The 21023-nt window shown below is 40.9% G+C and overlaps 1 protein-coding gene across 10 annotated transcripts in view; it reads right to left on the reverse strand.

Annotated features, from left to right (window-relative positions):
- The window catches only part of VAV2 (vav guanine nucleotide exchange factor 2), a 324488-nt gene that overhangs the window by 100818 nt on the left and 202647 nt on the right, over positions 1-21023 (reverse strand). For all 10 annotated transcript variants that reach the window (XM_040324063.1, XM_040324064.1, XM_040324067.1 and 7 more), the window contains 2 exons: positions 18864-18964; positions 1124-1223 (listed from right to left, as the gene is read on the reverse strand). In XM_040324063.1, coding sequence (XP_040179997.1) covers positions 1124-1223; positions 18864-18964 — 201 coding nt within the window. The remainder of the gene's footprint in view (positions 1-1123; positions 1224-18863; positions 18965-21023) is intronic.

Here is a 21023-nt window from a genome sequence, read left to right on the forward strand (position 1 = left end):
GGCCGGATAAAGGCCAGCAAAGGGCCGCATCTAGCCCTCAGGCCGCAGTTTGGAGACCCCTGCTCTTGATCAAAGTCATCTGCTGATCTGAGAACTGTAGTGGGGACTTTTAATTGCAACTATAATCACAGGTAGTGTTACTCACTGTGTCTCCGACTTTGTGGTGTCTCGTAGCAGTGGCATCTATACTGAAATCAGGAGAAAGGGTTTCCTCCAGCCCCTCCCAGTTTACATTCCTCACCAGTCAGCTGACCTCTAGTCTCTGCCCCTCAATCATGGCGTGAACTGAATGGGCGGCTGCGAAGAGGCTGAGTGGGTGGCCACAAGCTCCTGTTAAGCGGCCACAAAAATGCTGGGAGAGCAGTGCGTTCTTCAGTAACAGCCCAGGTTTCGGTGACCCCTGACAAAAAACATCTTTTGACCACCGAGGGGGCCACGAACCCAGGTTGAGAACCACTGCGCTACACCCTGAGTGTATTCAAAAGTGCTCACCCCCTTTCTGGCTCACCTAAATATGTCAAAGTTAGACTGAATGACCTCCTAGACTCGCTGAATCACTTGGTCTTTTTTCGGCTGTCACTTTTCTATGTTTTTATATGAAGGAAATTGTCTTGCCCTGCTTGGATGAGGTAGTCAGGGCTGTCGGGATATACTTGGCAGCCATGGCCTCTGTTTTCCAGAATAAGTGCCTTTGTTCTGCCTGGAGGTCCTCATAGAGGATGTCCTGCTTCCCAATCCACCATTTTAGGGGAGATTAGACAACTTATTTCCAATGCCCGTCCCCATCAGAGCTCATTCCACCAGGGCTGTTGGTGTTCCTTGGGCTTTTTAGCAGCAAGCATCTAGCATCTGTATCCCAGATTGCCAGATATCCCAATATCAATAGACCTCTCACATCCTGTTGTGGCTATGGGACAGAAAGTGAAGGGAAATCTCCCCAACGGGACACAAATGGCAAAAAAAAAAAACATAACAAGGGTTATGACCCCCCCCCCCCCCCCCTTAATCCATCATAATGTTTTGTCCTAATTTTTACTTAAATTGCATAGGGGCTGTGTTATGCGATTGGTTTAGCTGCAAAATGTTTCTAGACACACAATGGCAATTTCTTATGATAGCTTACCTCAATTTTGATCTTGACATCGTCCCTCATAACCATAACCTGGTCCAGTGTCTGCTGGGAATATTCAATATGGCTGCAGTACTCTCCATATATAAGAAGCCTGACCAGAAACAAGAGAGCAGCGTTAAAAAGCAGACACATGCAACAGGTTTATTAAGGAAATCAGTCCTTTCTGTATTCCTCATGGGTCAGGTTTTACCCAGCTGACACCATCAATATTTCATCTTCTCAGGATGGTACAGATCAGTGCTGGCAGCTTTGAGGCCTTCTATTGCAGCTCTGGACCATTTCTCCACTCATCCTCGTTATTTTTCCTCACAGATTAAACTAGTCCAATAAATCTATTTTGTAGTGAGAGGTTACCTGTTTAAAAAAAGTTAATATTTTTGCCAAATTTTTGAGAATTATTTCTAGGAAGTATAAATATGTACTGCAGCTTCAAAGCAGGACAGTATTGATGATAACACACCGGGGCTGATTTACGGCAAATAGACTGTGCACCTTGCAGGTGCAGTTGCTCCAGAGCTTAGTACATGATGGGGAGCTCTGCTGATTTCCATCATCCAATCATGTGCAAGAATTGTTTTTTATTAATTTTTTTAACATTTTCCTTTCATGAGGTTGTAAAATGAAAGCGGTGTTAAACCCAAAACCAAAAAGGTATTATATTGCAGCTTACCAATAATTAGAAGTGGTGGCTTGTTTCCCCTCTGTTTTCACCTGGTCATATGCCCAGTAACCTCCTGTATTAATTTGACAGAACTCTGGAGGAATGAGAAAAGGAGCCACAGCAGACAGCCAGATTCACCAATTGGGGGTCAGGGGTGCGAATTTAGGGGTACAATGTATTAGCAGATCTTGATACACTAACAAGTTGAATCCAAATTTAAGCTCACACTTTCACTTTTTACTCAGCTACAGGCAAACATGTTTCTTTCTTTTGGGATAATGGTGTTGCATGAATAAATAAAAGCGGATAATTTTATTTACCCCTGCCAGTGTTAAAAGAGAAGTATGTTTTGTTTTTTTGTTTTTTTAAGAATCATACTTACCTCAGTGGATGCAGCATCGGTCCGATGCTGTATCTGTCCCCCGACGCCTCTAAACTGAGAACTGAGCGATCCAACACAGCTCCGTAAGCAGAGAGCTGCTGACTGTCAGTCACAGCTCTCTGCTCTGCCCCCTCCTCGCTGACTGGAGCGCTGGGCTGTAGAGGGGGCAGGGGGTGGCCGGCTCAGGCTCTCAGTGGCTCGCTGAGAGGCTGAGTCAGGTGGCGGTCCAGGGATCTGGCGGATCCTGACTCCACGTATACTGAAACATTCTGCTGGGAAAAACAACAGACTTGTTGGTTGGATAACAAGATAAAAGTAGAGGAAAGAAAGCCTAAAAAATAAACTAATGCAGCCATCACATCTAAGAATTGGTAAACTGCAACATAATAAATAAATGTTTACTTTTGTTAAAGCTTTACCTCATATTAAGCTCTGGAGCACCTGCACTTGCAAAGTGCACAGTCCATTTGCCTCTAGTAACTCAACTCCACCATGTACTGTATATTGAAAGTCACACATCACCGAACATGCCATTAACACTAACAGTGCCATTCCCCCATAAAATCATCACCAAAATTTTTTAAAAAGCTAGGAGTATATAAAGTCAGAAAATAATTAAATTTCAAGACTGAAGTTAATCATCCAAGAAATTAAAGCGTTTCAGATTTTTTTATTTATTTATTCTGTTTATAAGTGGAATGAGAAACGCCCACATTGCTTGATGAAAACAGACGTTCCTTAACCCCTAACCTTCCCTATCACCTCCCCCTCACTTTTGTTTCCCTCTCTATGCACTTCTCTTTTCTATTATAACTCTGGTATGTCTTGACCCTAATGGGACATCCTACATTAAAAACTTCCCCCATGTCTTAATAATTGTTCTCCAAGAACATAGGATTTCCTACCCATGGCAGTGTGGGCGAGTGTATAACCTGCCAATGAGGAACCTTAGACTTTTGTTTCATAGGTACCAGGACTGTCCAATTATTCATGGATTTAGATGCGACCCTATCGGGAGTAGGATGCATCCAGATACTGGTCACCTACATTTTGTATTGACAACTTATTCTGTGAAGTTATCTTTTCACTGTGTATGTTGCATACCACTAAATAAAAAAATGGAATGAGAAGCAATATTTTACCCCTTCTTACACTTCCTTAGCACGGTGTGTCTTAGGTCCAACTCAAGCCTTTCTCATGGTTTTGGATGGAGCAAGGATGAGGTTAGATCCTCTGCCAAGCTATTGTTACTGCCTATTTCACACTGTAAATATTACCATGTGTGGTCTTGTTCTGGGGGACACCTTTTAAGTTGGCATGACTTGGTGTCTCTAGGACAGGATGCGTGCGAAAATCTCTCTGGAGACACAACCAGCGATCATAATCTGACAGAGGACCTCATTCTTCTTTACTCCGTTCAAAGCAAAAAGAATACCATTTTGGCTAAATTACTATGCCATTAGACAGAAGGAAGCCTAAAAAAAGTCTTCATTGTGATGGCGTTTCAGCCACACTGCACAGCCTGGAGGGTGGCACCACTATTCTTGTTATAGGTTGTATTTACAGCATAGCCTTTCGACATTCACTGGACTATAAATAAGCATCATCACATTGCTGCCTCATTAGCAGCCAGGGCATAAAGGAAATGTTGATATTGAATTAACAAAGGATTCTCCAAGAAAAGAGAAGGGAGAAATTTTGCTTTAAAATGTGTTATCTGCCTTCCCTATCAGAACCTGCAGAGATCTCAGTAATATCTGTAACTCATATCTGAATCTCTAACATGCCTAAATAAGTGATTGACACAGATGCAGAAGAGGCCTTGTTAATGAATTTCTTAGAGGCCGGGAGATAACACAATATTAACTGAATTTTCCACAAGACACAGAAGAGAGAAAAGAGTCAATTATAAATGTGTCAGAGGATAGTGTAGATAATTATTGAAAAATGAGTGCAGACAATGGCGTCTTTTTCTATTTCAGAGCAAAAAACTGCTGAAATTTACAACACGTCCATCTGCCTTCCCTATCAGAACCTGCAGAGATCTCAGTAATATCTGTAACTCATATCTGAATCTCTAACATGCCTAAATAAGTGATTGACACAGATGCAGAAGAGGCCTTGTTAATGAATTTCTTAGAGGCCGGGAGATAACACAATATTAACTGAATTTTCCACAAGACACAGAAGAGAGAAAAGAGTCAATTATAAATGTGTCAGAGGATAGTGTAGATAATTATTGAAAAATTAGTGCAGACAATGGCGTCTTTTTCTATTTCAGAGCAAAAAACTGCTGAAATTTACAACACGTCCCACACTGAACCAGCCAGATAAGTTTCTGCACCAGTAGAGCTTACACTCCAATGTGCTCACCCCAGTGACCTACTAATAATACTACACATATAGCTCTGACATATTCCAACAGTCTCTGCCAAGAAGAAATTACATTCTAATGGGGTCACACAGATTTATTATTACACATACATACTGTATATAGCTCTGGTGTGTTCTGCAATGCTCTACAAAGAATATTGTACCATTTATATTCACTACCTCAATACTGGGCACTTTCACCCCCTTCCTGCCCAAACCATTTTTCAGCTTTCAGCGCGGTCACAATTTGAATGACAATTGCGCGATCATGCAACACTTTACCCAAATTAAATTTTAATCATTTTTTTCCCACAAATAGAGCTTTATTTTGGTGGTATTTGATCACCTCTGCGGTTTTTATTTTTTTCGCTATAAACAAAAGAAGAGCAACATTTTTTTTTAAAAAAAAGCAATATTTTTAAACTTTTTGCTATAATAAATATCCCCAAAAATATATAAAAAAAAAAAAATTCTCAGTTTTGGCCGATACGTATTTTTCTAAAGAAAAAAAAAAATCGCAATAAGCGTATAATGATTGGTTTGCGCAAAAGTTATAGCGGCTACAAAATAGGGGATAGATTTATAGCATCAGTGATTTTTATCGTGACTGCGATATTGCGGCGGACACACCGGACACTTTTGACACTATTTTGGGACCATTCACATTTAAACAGCGAACTGTGCTATAAATATGCACTGATTACTGTGTAAATGTGACTGGCAGGGAAGGGGGGTTAACCACTAGGGGGCGATCAAGGGGTTAAATGTGTACCCTAGTGAGTGATTCTAACTGTAGGGGGAGGTGACCGATCTGTGTCCCTATGTACAAGGGACACAGGATCAGTCTCCTCTCCCTGACAGGACATGAATCTGTGTTTATACACAGAGATCCACGGTCCTGCTCAGTTACTGGGTAATCGTGGTCGCCGGGCACACGCATCGGGTTCCCAGTAACGCGGCGGGTGCACGCCCCTAGTGGCTCGGCAATGCAAGGACGTCATATGACGTTCTCCCAGAACTACAGCATTATCGTGCCACAGTCAATTGACGGCGGCTAGTAGTAAAGTGGTTAAGCTCTAGATAAGAGAAGCTCACATTCTAATGTACCACCACAAATACACTTCTATTATTATGCCATTTATAAAGCTCTGGCATATTTCACAGCCATACAAAGAACATTGGGCCATTTACATCAGTCTCTGCACCAGAAGAGCTTACATTCTAATGTCCCCACCACAGTCACAATATATTTTTATACATTTAAAGCTCTAAATGTTGGTTCACGCTGATGTGGGTGAGGAAACCGCATGTTATTTGGACAGGAAATTGCTTGGCATTACTGTTCAAATCACATGTCAATCTTTGTAGCGCGATTTGAGACCATTTATTTTGTACCGCACCTGCACGAAAGAAGTAGATATTGTTTTGACAAATGGTGCTTTACAGAACTGAGCCATTCACATCAGTCTCTGAAATCCACATAAACACGGACAGAATATACAGTGCCTTGAAAAAGTTTTCACACCCCTTGAAATTTTCCAAATTTTGTCATTTTACAAGCAAAACGTAAATGTATTTTATTGGGATTTTATGTGATAGACCAACACAAAGTGGCACATAATTGTGACACGGAAGGAAAATGATAAATGTTTTTTACAAATAATGATCTAAAAAGTGTGGCGTGCATTTGTATTTAGCCCCCCCCCCCAGTCAATACTTTGTACAACCACCTTTTGCTACAATTACAGCTGCAAGTCTTTTTGGTGATATCTCTATTCGCTTTGCACATCTAGGAGAGTGAAATTTTTGCCCATTCTTCTTTGCCAAATAGCTCAAGCTCTGCCAGATTGGATGGAGAGCGTCTGAACAGCCATTTTCAAGTCTTGCCACAGATTCTCAATTGGATTTAGGTCTGGGCCATTTTATCACATGATAATGCTTTGATCTAAACCATTCCATTGTAGCTCTGGCTGTATGTTTAGGTGCATTGTCTTGCTGGACTCTAACAGGTGTTCTTCTAAGATTGCCCTGTATTTTGCTCTATCCATCTTCCATTCAACTCTGACCAGCTTCCCTGTCCCTGCTGAAGAAAAGCATCCCCAAAACATGATGCTGCCACCACCATGTTTCACAGTGGGGATGGTGGATTCAGGGTGATGTGCAGTGTTAGTTTTCCCCACACATAGCATTTTGCTTTCAGTCCAAAAAGTAAAATTTTCGTCTCTTGACTGGAGCACCTCTGCCACATGTTTGCCGTGTCCCCCACATGGCTTCTCGCAAACTGCAAACGGAACTTCTTATGGCTTCCTTTCAACAATGGCTTTCTTCTTGTCACTCTTCCATAAAGGCCAGATTTGTGGAGTGTACGACTAAGACTCTGGGTCTTCACACCCAATGCCGATGCGACTCACAGCAGGAGTCCTGTATGTCCTGGTTCACCGTTTCAGGTCCGATTTCAGCCTGCATTTTGGACTGAATTCGGACCTGAAACAGACCAAAAAATGCATAGGTCTCCTGTGCAAATTCGCACCAGAGCCGCATCGGAGATATGTAAACCGACTCCATAGAGAGCCGGTCACAATCTCCTGCTATTGAGAATTGAGTGCGGGATCCCCCATCCAATTCTCAATAGTGTGAATCCAGCCCAACAGTTGTCCTTTGGACAGATTCTCCCACCTAAGCTATGGATCTCTGCAGCTCCTCCAGAGAGTTACCATGGGCCTCTTAGCTGCTTCTCTGATTAATGCTCTCTTTGTCCAGCTTGTCAATATAGGTGGATGGCCATGTCTTGGTAGGTTTGCAGTTGTGCCATACCATTTCCATTTTTGGATGATGGATTGAACAGTCTTCTGAGATGTTTAAAGCTTGGGATATTTTTTTTATAAACTAACCCTGCTTTAAACTTGGCCTTCATAATGCTGTTTTTTCACAAAGGTTCGCCAACAAACCTCTGAGGCCTTTACAGAACAGTTGTATTTATACAGAGATTCAATTACACACAGGTGATCTCCATTTACTAATTAGGTGACTTCTGAAGGCAATTGGTTCCACTAGATTTTAGTTAGGGGTATCAGAGTAAAGGGGGCTGAATACATATGCACGCCACACCTTTCAGATATTTGTAAAAAAAATTTAAAATTATTTTTAATTTTCCTTCCAATGATGTGCCAGTTTGTGTTGGTCTATCACATAAAATCCCAATAAAATACATTTGCGTTTTTGCTTGTAACATGACAAAATGTGGGAAATGTCAAGGTGTATGAATTCTTTTTCAGGGCACTGTACAGAACCTATGGTGGAAACTTCTGTCTGTAAGGTTAATATGAAGCCTAGAGAGGGATGGTGAATATTCTGCCATAATATGTCACTCTTACAAAATGGATGGAGCGAAGTCAGCATTCCACAACATAATGAAATATCCCCCTGTCATTCTGCAAGTTCCATCAGATGTAGTGGAAGGGTCTGCTGGGACAGCTGTCCAGTATGGGGGTTATTATCAGGTTTTTATTTATGCAAGTGTGGGATATAGCTTGGAGTCAGCAGTAAGCAGACAGCATCACACAGTGTTGGTACAGCATCTGCAGGGTCAGAATGTCAATCCTCATCTCATTTACATCAATAAATCAGCCTAAAACAGCAGAGCTAATCTACGAGAAGAATAACTGACTGGTGGCCACAGTTGACCTCCTGTCATGTCTGTACACGACACATCACCATGAATAACAGGTCTTGTATGTAAAGAAAAATCCAACCAGCATGGGTGTGTAGTGCTACCCCGGCAGGAGCCACTGGTGAATGAACATCCAGGCACACAGAATTTAAAACCACATGCTGGAGACAAGAATCAGTCCTTGCAGCTTTATTTTTGTAATTTATTAGGGGTATTGAATTTGGATAGGGTTGAGGGTATTAAGGGATGCCCACTTGATCAGGACAGTAGAATTCTTTAGGGACACAAACTATATACACTCCATATATACACTTCTCCTTTACCTCCAGAACAATTTTGCTTGTAGAACTACATCTCCCAGGACCAGCTGGCACTGTTTGGATGATCCAACAAAAGCTCAGTTACATCTGCAGCAAATGCCCTTTGCAGGCAGGGACTGCAGGTCCCTTTGGTAGTGCAGCAGAAAGTCCCAGTGCTCAGCTGTCCCTACTCCTGTGGCTACTGATCCCAGCCCCACCTCTTCAGGCACCGTCAGCCCGCCTGGCTGCAGCTGCCCCTTTTACTAGCCCTCCTGGCTAAGACTTCACAGTCCTCCCAGAGTAACTCTGCATCCAGCACTATTTTGTTTGATAAGCTTTGTCTTATTACTGCACAAAAATGTTTTTCTTTGTTATTATAATTGCTGTAATGTTATAACAGCTTAACTCCTTGCCGACTAGACGTTGCAGTTTTACTGCGGCAAAATGGCACGGCTGGGTGAAGTGACGTTATCTTACGTCGCTTCACCCTTTGGCCACTAGGGGCGATGACCGCTGGGCACCCGCGATCGATCGCTACAGAGCGAGAACTGGGATCTGTGTGTGTAAACACACAGATCCCGGTTCTTTCAGGGAACAACGTATGAACACCAATCTCTCTCTTCCCCTCATTAATCCTATCCCCCTACAGTTAGAACACAGAAACACAGTTAACCCCTTGATCACCCCCTAGTGTTAACCCCCTTCCCTGCCATTGACATTTATACAGTAATCAGTGCATTTTTATAGCACTAATCGCTGAACAAATGTCAATGGTCCCAAAAATGTGTCAAAAGTGTCCGCCGCAATATCGCAGTCCCATTACTAATAAAGAAGTAAAATAACAATAATGCCATAAATCTATCCCCTATTTTGTAGACGCTATAACCTTTGCGCAAACCAATCAATATGCTGTATTTGCTGGCGTATAAGACTACCTTTTACACTTAAAAAAACTGGCCAAAAAGCAGGGGTCGTCTTATACGCCGGGTCAGCTGCTCGGATGCCTGCTGGATGTGCGGTAATACTGTATGTAGCTTCAGCTACATACAGTATATACCGATTAGCCAATCCCGGTGAGCGATGAATTCAAATGAATACAGCCTCAGATTGGCGTAACAACCTCTGCCAATCCGAGCAGGCTAAATACAGTAGCCTGCTCGGATCGGCTTTGAGAGTCAGAGAGGCGTGGGCTGATGTTACAGCCTCTGCCAATCTAAGCAGGCTTTGTATTCATTAATAGAATACATCGCTCGCCGTGATTGGTTCCAGCTCCAGAAAGGAGGAAGAAGAATATGGCTCCAGCTCTAGCAAGAATGAAGAAGAATATAGCTCCAGAAGGAAGAAATATGAAGCGTCAGAAGCCTTGGAGTGAGGACACAGTGAGTACAGGCAAAAAATCTTAAAAAAAAAATGTAAAATTAGGGTGTCTTATACACCGGCAAATACGGTACACTTATTGGGATTTTCTTTTACCAAAAATATGTAGAGGAAAACATATTGGCCTAAACTGAGGAAAAAATTGTGTATATTATAGCAAAAAATACAAAACAATTTTTTTTTTCAAAATTGACGCTCTTTTTTTTGTTAATAGCGCAAAAAAATAAAAACCGCAGACATGATCAAATACCACCAAAAGAAAGCTCCAAAAATTGTGAATTTGTGGGGAAAAAAAGAACCTCAATTTTGTTTGGGTACAACGTCGCATTACCGCACAATTCTCAGTTAAAGTGACGTAGTCCCGTATAGCAAACAATGGCCTGGTCATCGAGCAGCCAAATCTGGGGCTGAAGTGGTTAATAAACATACCCTTAAAAAATTAATAAAAAACTCTGCATCCATCCCAGACTGCTTCCTCCCAGTCCTCTCAGGCATGCCTTTCAGTTCTCTCTGACTGTAACACTCACCAGCCCTCCTGGACATCTTCCTCCCTGGAGATTGCTTGGCAGTGTCCTCCTGCTGTCCCCCACTTTGTTCCCATGCCTCTGGTCAGGACACTTCTAGGTGTCGCGAAGGTCCCTTCCGCACTGGAGCCCAGGCCTGAGATCGCCCCTGCCCACCCAAACTAGGGGCCCCTTAAAGGCCACTGACAGCCTAACACTCTCCAGCTCCCCCCCAAAACTCCACTGCCCCCCGCTGGGCTGATTCTGAGTATTTGAGGGGGCCTGTCAACCAATCTGTTGGGGATTAGTCAGGATCCTCATGAATACCCTAGGCAGCTCGTCCTCTCCAAGCTTCTAGAAGTAGGGGGAGGTCTCAGACGCTGCCTGTGAGTCATCCAGCAGTCCCTGGGTCACTTACCCGAGGTAGATTAAAACAAATAGAAGCTAGACTGCCAGCCAAGCCTGACAATTTACCTACACTAACAAAACCTATTCTACTTCTAGCACACTAGAGGGTGCTACAGGTGTAATTCTCAGTTCATGCAGGCTCAATTGGTCAAAATTACTTTGGGAATTACGAGAAATATTTAGCATATTATCTGAATTTATTTTGGAAATATTAAAGCAAGGCTAACAACTTCTTTGAAGGCTCTACTGTTGTCTGTGTTCCCATGGGGTAATGTTTCCTCACTTACTCCTAGTGAAACCCTGTAGGTTGTTGTAAAATGGTGTTACAGAGAAAAAAAAAGGAGTTCAAATCTTCCTAGTAGAGACACAGATGGCAATGCAGACCCAAGGGGGCTTCAAACCCTTTTCAGCTCAATCCAAAATGAAAAAGAAAAACTTGTCTTTCAAGAATAAGGTCTATATGACAAGATGGCTGTCCATGTATATTATTTTAGTATACAATCATGGCCAAAATTGTTGGCACCCCAATTTTTTTTCCAGAAAATCAAGTATTTCTCACAGAAAAGTATTGCAGGAACACATGTTTTGCTATACACATGTATATTCCCTTTGTGTGTATTGGAACAAAACAAAAAAAAGGGAGGAAAAAAAGCAAATTGGACATAATGTCACACAAAACTTCAAAAATGGTCTGGTCAAAATTCTTGGAACCCTTAACTTAATATTTGGTTGCACACCCTTTGTAAAAAAATAACTGAAATCAGTCGCTTCCTATAACCATCAATACACCCAGAATTTTGGACCACTCTTCCTTTGCAAACTGCTCCAGGTCTCTCTTATTGGAAGGGCGCCTTTTCCCAAGAGCAATTGTGAGATCTCGCCACAGGTGTTCGATGGGATTTAGATCTGGACTCATTGCTGGCCACTTTAGAACTCTCCAGCGCTTTGTTGCCATCTATTTCTGGGTGCTTTTTGACGTATGTTTGGGGTCATTGTCCTACTGGAAGACCCAAGATCTCGGAAGCAAACCCAGCTTTCTGACACTGGGCTCTACAGTGTGACCCAAAATCCTTTGGTAATCCGCAGATTTCATGATGCCTTGCACACATTCAAGGCGCCCAGTGCCAGAGGCAGCAAAACACCAAAACATCATTGAACCTCCACCATATTTCACTGTAGGTACTGTGTTCTTTTCTTTGTAGGCCTTATTCCGTTTTCGGTAAACAGAAGAATGATGTGCTTTACCAAAAAGCTCTATCTTGGTCTCATCTGTCCACAAGACATTTTCCCAGAGGGATTTTGGCTTACTCAAGTACATTTTGGAAAACTGTAGTCTTGCTTTTTGATGTCTCTGTGTCAGCAGTGGGGTCCTCCTGGGTCTCCTGCCATAGCGTTTAATTTCATTTCGTTTAATGTTGATGGATAGTTGGCGCTGACACTGATGCTCCCTGAGCCTGCAGGACAGCTTGAATTTCTTTTGAACTTGTTTGGGGCTGCTTATCCACCATCCAGACTATCCTGTGTTGCAACCTTTCATACATTTTTCTCTTCCGTCCACTCCCAGAGAGATTAGCTACAGTGCCATGGGTTGCAAACTTCATGATAATGTTGCGCACCGTGGACAAAGGCAAATCTAGATCTCAGGAGATGGATTTGTAACCTTGAGATTGTTCATATGTTTCCACAATTTTGATTCTCAGGTCCTCAGACAGTTCTCTTCTCCTCTTTCCGTTGTCCATGCTTAGTGTGGCACACACACACACAGACAGACAGACACACAATGCAAAGACAAAGTTAACTTCTCTCCTTTTTATCTGCTTTCAGGTGTGATTTTTATATTGCCCACACCTGTTACTTGCCCCAGGTGAGTTTAAAGGAGCATCACATGCTTGAAACAATCCTATTTATCCACAATTTTGAAAGTTTTTGAGTTTTGTGTGACATTATGTCCAATTTGCTTTTTGTTTCCTCCATTTTTTTGGGAATAAACATGTGTATAACAAAACATGTGTTACTGCAATACTTTTCTGTGAGAAATACTTGATTTTCTGGAAAAATTTCTGGGGTGCCAACAATCTCGGCCATAACTGTATGTGGCAGTAAAACTGAAGTATTAAAACCATACAAGTGTAAAATGATATTAAAAAAATTATACATGTCAAATATGATTGTAGATTGTTTTAAGATCCCTTAAAATACATGTAAGCTCTAAAAGAGCCATGCAAAAGAATCTGGAGTGAGTAAACCCCTTGTGCGTGTTTGGTCCGAATGTGTGTATATATATATATATATATATATATATATATATATATATATATATATACTGTGTATTGACAGTAGTATCAGTTTTAATACTGTAAGCAATCAGCGATACCCGGTTTACCCCGTGTTTAATTTTGACTGCAGGTAGGTAAAGCTGCACTTATTTCATTATCACACATTGCTTGGTTTGGGTCATGTGTACTAGGTGCAGAGTTCGGGTTCTGACATATTACAGTCTATCTGGAAAGTATTCACAACGCTTCTCTTTCTACATTTTGTTATGTTACAGTCTGATTCCAAAATGGTTTAAAAATTATTTATTTTCCTCAAAATTCTATAAACAATACCCCATAAAGACAACATGAAAGAAGTTTGTTTTAAATCTTTTCAAATAATAAAAAAAAATCACATGTACATAAATATTCACAGCCTCTGCTCGATACTTTGTTGAAGCACCGTCGTGCACCAATTACAGCCTCAAGTCTTATTGAGTATGATGCTACAAGCTTGGCACACCTATTTTGGGCAGTTTCTCACATTCTTTGTGAAATAGAATGTATAATTAACTGACTTTATTTTTAAGTAGAAATTAACTTTTCTATATATGTTTTGACATACTTACATTAGCTAACAGTTTGCATAGAGTCACAACCTGCTTCTGCTGAGTCATTGTGGTTAAATTCATGGAACAGCCCGATTGTATAAGCAAAGTCATCTTTTAGCCATTGTTAAAACTAAATTCAGCTGGTTTAAATCTTGATAAGAAAATACTGAGTTTGTAAAATCTTGTTATATGTATATAAGTCCCTCTGAGAGAATAAACTTTAGAGATCTAATGAACACTTAAATGCTTTCTTGTGTCTCATTTTGATGTCTCACGGAATTCCGGGGGTTACTGAAATGTATCCTGCATTTACCTGAAGTACACCTGGGTGGCAGTATTACCTTTAACAGTTGGTGGCAGCGGTTGGACGGAAAAAATCACCTTTGGTAAGAGGAATCTTTTTGTCTTTTAGACAGACTGTCTTCTCTTGCCTTAGCTCTGATTTAAATTTCACCTTGAACTAAACTTATGTAGAAGAGGGGATCAAACCACCGACCATACCTTCGCCAACGCGTTTGCGCAAAGCATACTGCTATATTTGCATTCCATATGCAGCGAGTCCGAGAGACTTGCTGAGGTGGAGAGTGAATTTTAAAGAAGAATTTAATTCAGAAAAAGTTATCTATATTTGAAAGCATGCTTATTGTTAAAATGTTGCAACTATTGTCAATCTATTCATAAAATGTGTTGGGAACATACTCCCATGCCCAATACATAATTAATTGGAAACATTAAAAAAGGGGAATGTGACGTCACTAATAAATTACATGTATGTGCTGGTACCAAATGTTTTTTTTGAGGAATCTAATCAGATACAATTTTTTTTAGAGTAGCATTTCAATTTATACATGGGGTATTTTGATTACCGTATTTATTGGCATATGGCACGCTCCCTAACTTTAAGAGTGAAGTTTCAAGAAAAAAACTTTCCACGGCCCCCTGCGTATAACACACAGGCACATTTTACGCTCTATTTTCAGGGAAAAAAGTGAGTGTTATATGCCAATAAATGCAGTATTTCAGTTGGGCTCTGTTTCCACTATTGCAACCCCAGATTTGCGTGATTTACAATGCGACTTTACAATGTGATTCTTGATGCAATGTCATGCAACCGTGTGAGAACAAGTCACACCGAAGTAGGAACAAAGTAGTGCAAGAACCTTTTTGAGTCGCTGTGACTTGAGTCGCACAAATTAAAACAGAGACCATTAAAATACATGGGTTTTGACTTGTCATGCGACTTCACATGTGTCAAGTCGCACGGCAACTCGCAGTAGTGGAAACAGATCTTTAGATCTTTGGAGTCTAACTTTGGGGAATTGTGTAATTTCCTATCCTTACGTTATTGAAGTTAAAAGGTGTTGTTTTCTTTTCGGTATCAACAAATATGCTCTTGTTGGGATTGATACAATTACACTGGGCTCCGCGGTGTTCAGTAAATGGCATTATAGTTTTGTTGATGTTAAAAAAAAAAAAGGGGGGAACTTTTGCATTGTATAAGTACATTGCCTGTTACAAGACAAGGGAATGGTTATTTGTGCAAATGGGTTTAATTGTTTTTAGGCTGTATTAACAATGATTGGGGATTTTAAAATGTTTGATTTTATCTCTTTTTGGTAAAATACAATTTTAGGGCTGGGTTCACACATATATGATGCAAATTTGAGCTTTGTTTTCACAGCTAATTGACACGGTAGTTGTTCAGCGTTTTCATGTCAGTTTTTGATCAGTATCAGGTCAGGATTTTATACTGTTCACAAATAAATGACATGTGCGATTCAGAAGCGTTCCCATAGAGGTCAATGGACCTGTTTTCTTACGTAAGCCGGACCGCACTTTCTAGAAAACGCACACTTATTTGGGCAGTGCGGAGAGTGAATGCAACGCAGGTGTGTGAACCAGCATCATTCAAGGAAGTTATATATTCCAGGCGCTACGCCAGAGAAATTGTAGTTGGTAAAAGAAAAAAAAAAGTAACTAAAGTTTTGTGTAATCCTATGTACTAGGGAAACATATGAGAGATATGGAAAAAATAAATAAATAAATAAAAAACAAATGGTAAAGGTGTTTAAAAGCTGTTCAAAGGGCAAAAATGGGAAACATTTCTAAATGAAGAATGAATGGAGTGGCCAAATGGATGTGAATAAAAGGAGAAAGTGGTTGTATTGTGTTTAATGAATGCACAAGGTATTATTTGATTAGTAAAGTATCTTAAGTGTTTGTTTAAAATGTACACAAAGAGTTGTCTCATATTGTGTTTTCTTTTTCTGGGAGTAGAGTTTTTTAGGCCCATGTTCCTGATAGTATATATTTCCCTAAAAGTTTGGGTTAATTAAGGCAATGTACACGGGAAATTGTTCAAACCTCTCCTGAACGATTTAACTTGACAGCTAGAAACCGGCGTCTAAAAAAATCGGACGTTTGGCTGCGTTTGCGTCTAGAAGCGTTTGAAAAACATCTGTAGACGAAACGCTGCTAAACGCGAGTTACCGTGTTTAGCCGTAATTGGGCTTGTTTGAAAAAAAAAATGCCTCTAGACTCAGCTTCTGAATGTATTTTTTTGGGGTTCCAGAAAAAGCCTCTACACTCAACTGCCTAGAAATGACTATAAAACATGAACAGATAAGATAACATGCCCAACTGCTCCTAAAAATCCGTTTACCAGCAGCAGTGTACATAAGGCTTTACCAGGATATACAAAATAAATTGCTGCATATATTGGGCTCATGAGTTACTAAAATATGATGGGAAGTTTGTTTGAATAACAGTCAGAGTGACTATTTTGGATATATTTACCTTTTCAATTCTCAGAGTTTCAATCATAAAGTGTTAATGATGTAATATTGTTTTTCCATCGATGTTTTGTTTGTTGCTAATGATCAGATATATTTAAACAGTTGGGAGGCTGACTTTTGATTCAGAATATGTGTTTGGGTAAAATGTTCTGTCCTGAGTTCCTCGGGTCCACTTGGGTCCCGAGGATAGAAGAAACAAAAGTTGTTTACGTTTTATTGAAGTCCTGCAGTAATACTGGATTTGAATTTTTTTTTAAATATATTGAATCTAATGAAGACTGTTGCTGAGAAACATTTTATATTCCTGCATACTTATGTTTGAGTTAATGAGGAATATTGTTTTTAATACCTCCAATGGTTAAGGCCTTAATTGATCAGTTTGATTCTGTGATTACTCATGTTGGATGAGGAATATCTGCCCCAGCCAGCCAGCTTCCTCCCTAGCCCCATGCACATGAAGAAATGCCAACCATATTTCTACCCTATACCTCATTCATACCCTGCCCTATACCCTATCCGGATGAAGAGATGACTACAGCTTTTACATGGAAATCTTTGTTGTTCATCGTTGTTGTTTACATGCCATGGGAAGTGCTGATATGAGTAAAGGCGTACTCCTGCTGGAAAATATTCCTGGAAAGACACCTTGAGGGTTAGCCATGACGCACACCCAAGGTCTATGAACTTCCAGTGAGCATCACAAGGGAGAGATCCAGATACGCCAGCCCGAAGACCCAAGTCTAGCCCAATGCATCTGTCTGTGGATATCGAGTTCTATCTATCAAAGAGGCAGGGTTTTGGGGTAGAAGGATCTCTGTAAAATATGGATAAACACAGAATCTAACCAAAAGTTTTGTGAAAAGTTTCAGCGAATGAGAATTATAATGTGGACATTTCCTTCCCTTTCATGAATTTTTTGGAGATTCAGAAGTTTTTTCTTTGGGACAATTTTTTATTTTGGCCTAAAGGCTATCATGCCCCTCCCACTTGCTTTTAAGGACTGTCACGCCCCTCCCCCTTTGTATTTCATGGACAATTGCTATGAAGCTGAGATTATCTGCTTATTGTTCTATATTTTTACATGCTTAGGATAATGATACATTTATGGGAAGTAGCCCAGGGGAATGTCGGGGGTTTCAGGGTTTCCGATTATCACGTTCGTGATAAAAGAGAGGATTGAAATAGAATGTATAATTAACTGACTTTATTTTTAAGTAGAAATTAACTTTTCTATATGTGTTTTGACATACTTACATTAGCTAACAGTTTGCATAGAGTCACAACCTGCTTCTGCTGAGTCATTGTGGTTAAATTCATGGAACAGCCCGATTGTATAAGCAAAGTAATCTTTTAGCCATTGTTAAAACTAAATTCAGCTGGTTTAAATCTTGATAAGAAAATACTGAGTTTGTAAAATCTTTAGAGACATATGCATTAACACACAGCCCCTCCTATCTTTCTTCTGTATATAAGTCCCTCTGAGAGAATAAACTTTAGAGATCTAATGAACACTTAAATGCTTTCTTGTGTCTCATTTTGATGTCTCACGGAATTCCGGGGGTTACTGAAATGTATCCTGCATTTACCTGAAGTACACCTGGGTGGCGGTATTACCTTTAACACTTTGCAGGACCTCTCAAGCTCCATCAGGTTGGATGGGGAGCAGTGGTGCACAGCCATTTTCCGATCTCTTCAGTGATGATCAATCAGGTTCAAATCTAGGCTCTAGCTGGGCCACTTAAGCACTCTCTCAGAGTTGTCCTGTAGCCACTCCTTTGTTATCTTGGCTGTGTGCTTAGGGTTGTTGTCCTGTTGGAAAAGGAACCTTCGCCCAAGTCTGACTTCCAGAGCGCTCTGGAGCAAGTTTTTTTTAACAAGGCTGTCTCTGTAAATTGCTATATTTATCTTTCCCTCAATCCCGACTATTCTCCCAGTTCCTGTCACTGAAAAACATCCCCACAGCATGATGCTGCCACCACCATGCTCCACTGTAGGAATGGTATTGGCCAGGTGATGAGCAGTGCCTGGTTTCCACCAGATATGATGCTTACCATTCAGGCTAAAGAATTCAATCTTTAAAATCATGTCCAATTAACTGAAGGATGATCAGTGGAAACAGGATGCACCTGAGCTAAATTTTTAGTGTCAAAGCAAAGGCTCTGAATATTTATGTACGTGATTTTTTCCGTTTTTATTTTTAATATATTTGCAAAGATTTTAAACAAATGTCTTTCATGTTGTCATTATGGGGTATTGCTTGTAGAATTTTGAGAAAAATAATGAATTTAATCCATTTTAAAATAAGGCTGTAACAAAACAAAATGTGAAAAAAGTGAAGTGCATACTTTCCAGATGCACAGGGATGCATACATATAAAACAGCATTCAGCATGCTTACCTCTCCTTGTAATCCAGGAAGACCTGGCCTATGGTGCTGCCACCGGACATGATAGACATCTCAATGGTCCTCAGGAAATTGAAGTGGACTTTTATGAGCTCCTAAAGGGGATCAGATAAGGAGATGAATCAGACGGGATAACATAGCAGAAGACAAATGAGGGTGCAGTGCCTTTCAGGGTACAAGCACTTACAGGGAATCTAGAATACTAATACTTATAGATCAATATACATTTGCGAGAAATGTTTCCCATATACTGACACGATGCAGGATCAGATTATGAAATGTAGCCTGAGGCAGAGCTTGCAAGTTACTAATCTTAGAAAATAAGCTACCAATTCTCTGGCATGCTAGGCTATCCGACACTTCCCCTACAAAGATGGCAAAACCAGATCTGATAGACTTTACCTTTCATGGCAATGGCTGAATCTGGCAGATACAGAAGTATAGTACAGGTGTCAATTACCCATGTTATTTAGGCATCAACAAGAAAGATTACAGAAAAGACCCACAAACATTGCATATTTGATCCTGGCTTTTCAATATATGTACAGATTTGCCATGAAAGTCAGTGGCAGCCTAGATATGAGCCACATATCAGAACATTTCTGAAACAGCTGTTAGCATTCTAAATGGATATTGGCACTTTGGGGAGACCAACTCTTCAAAGTTTCTTTATCAACGAGACCATTTTGGGCAGTGATAGCAGTTATTGTAATGTGAATGGCGTATGCGCAAAGGAGCATGCATCCAGATCTTTAACATCAACATCCTGGAAACGTTTTCTACTTAATCATCTTTTGAAATCATTCAATTCATTTTATTTATTTTTTTATATTATTATTAATCCTTTTTTTCCACACGTTATACATTTAAAACACAGGGGACAGAGAAGGCAACATACCCACTGTCCCCACGGCCTCACAGTGCCAAAAAAAATAGAACTGACATAGTTCAACTAACCTAGAAACTCAACATGCCCCCTCACCCCTAAACTCAACCATCAGCACGAGTCCAGGAGATATATAACACCAGTAAGTTACAGACATGATTCGGTCATGTCACTTGTCTGTCTGGATTCGGGGTAACACTTGCAGGATGATTGTGTATACATGTAGATCAAACCATTCACATCAGTGGTAAGATTTCCCAGTGCCCAGCTTCTATCCTATGAGACTATGCATTCCATTAGGTGAAAAGTCAGGAAAAAGCATGATGCAAGCATTTTTAAACTTTAAGTCCTGATGTTTTCCTGCATCAGCCAGGAGCATATCATGATCTCTATAGTTTAGAAACCTGACTAGGAAGGGCCCCGGCAGAGGACCTGGATTCTTGCACCAGTAGGAACCCGAAGTTGCCTTCCCCACCAGGTAGGTTGGCAGAAGATCCTCAAGGGAAAGCAAGGCTTTTAAAAAAACTGTTCAGCAAACATGACTGGTCTGACTCCTTCTGCAATCCCATCACCCTCACATTATTTCTCCTCTGCCTGTCTTCAGTATGGTGTTGCAGTGTTCTTACCATATCCCTGAGTTTAGACAGCTGGGAGCCCTGGGAATGGGAGGCATCCTCCACCTTAGAAATGTGGCCTTCTGCCGTAGTGTGCCTGCCTCTGATATTGTCCAGATCATGTCTGATGAGATTGCACTGAGACACAAGGTAATCAATACAGCCCATGAGATCAGTTTTGGACGCTATGATTGCCTCTAGGATCAGCCCCGTAATTGCCACAGTATCCATCTCTAACTCAGGGGAATGGCGGTGGGAAAAGCTTTGTTGCTCAGTGTGCAGAGCCCGTGCCAGATCCCTGCTTCATCCTCTCGCTCTGCTGCCTGGCATGCTGTGAGGACGACACAGGAATCAAGATGGCGGGGGTGGGGCCAAAGTCTCCACCACGCTGGGAGTAGAGCTTCCTCTGATTCCGTGGTGGACGGGTCTCCTCGTGCCTTTTTGAGGTTGAGGATGACATTTGTGCTCTGCAGTCCCCGCTACCTGTGCCGATGCAGTGATCCAGGCTAAAGTCGGTTTGAAGGGCTCCACAGGGGTAATTTTCAGAAGGAAAGCTGGAGTTCATAAGAGACATGTCTTGCCCCGGTCACACCCCCATAATCATTCATTTCATAGTGCACAATCGACAGCAACATTTAAGTGAGTTGAGAGAAA

Source organism: Rana temporaria, chromosome 9 (genome assembly GCF_905171775.1).
Source record: "Rana temporaria chromosome 9, aRanTem1.1, whole genome shotgun sequence".
NCBI classification, from domain to species: Eukaryota; Metazoa; Chordata; class Amphibia; order Anura; family Ranidae; genus Rana; species Rana temporaria.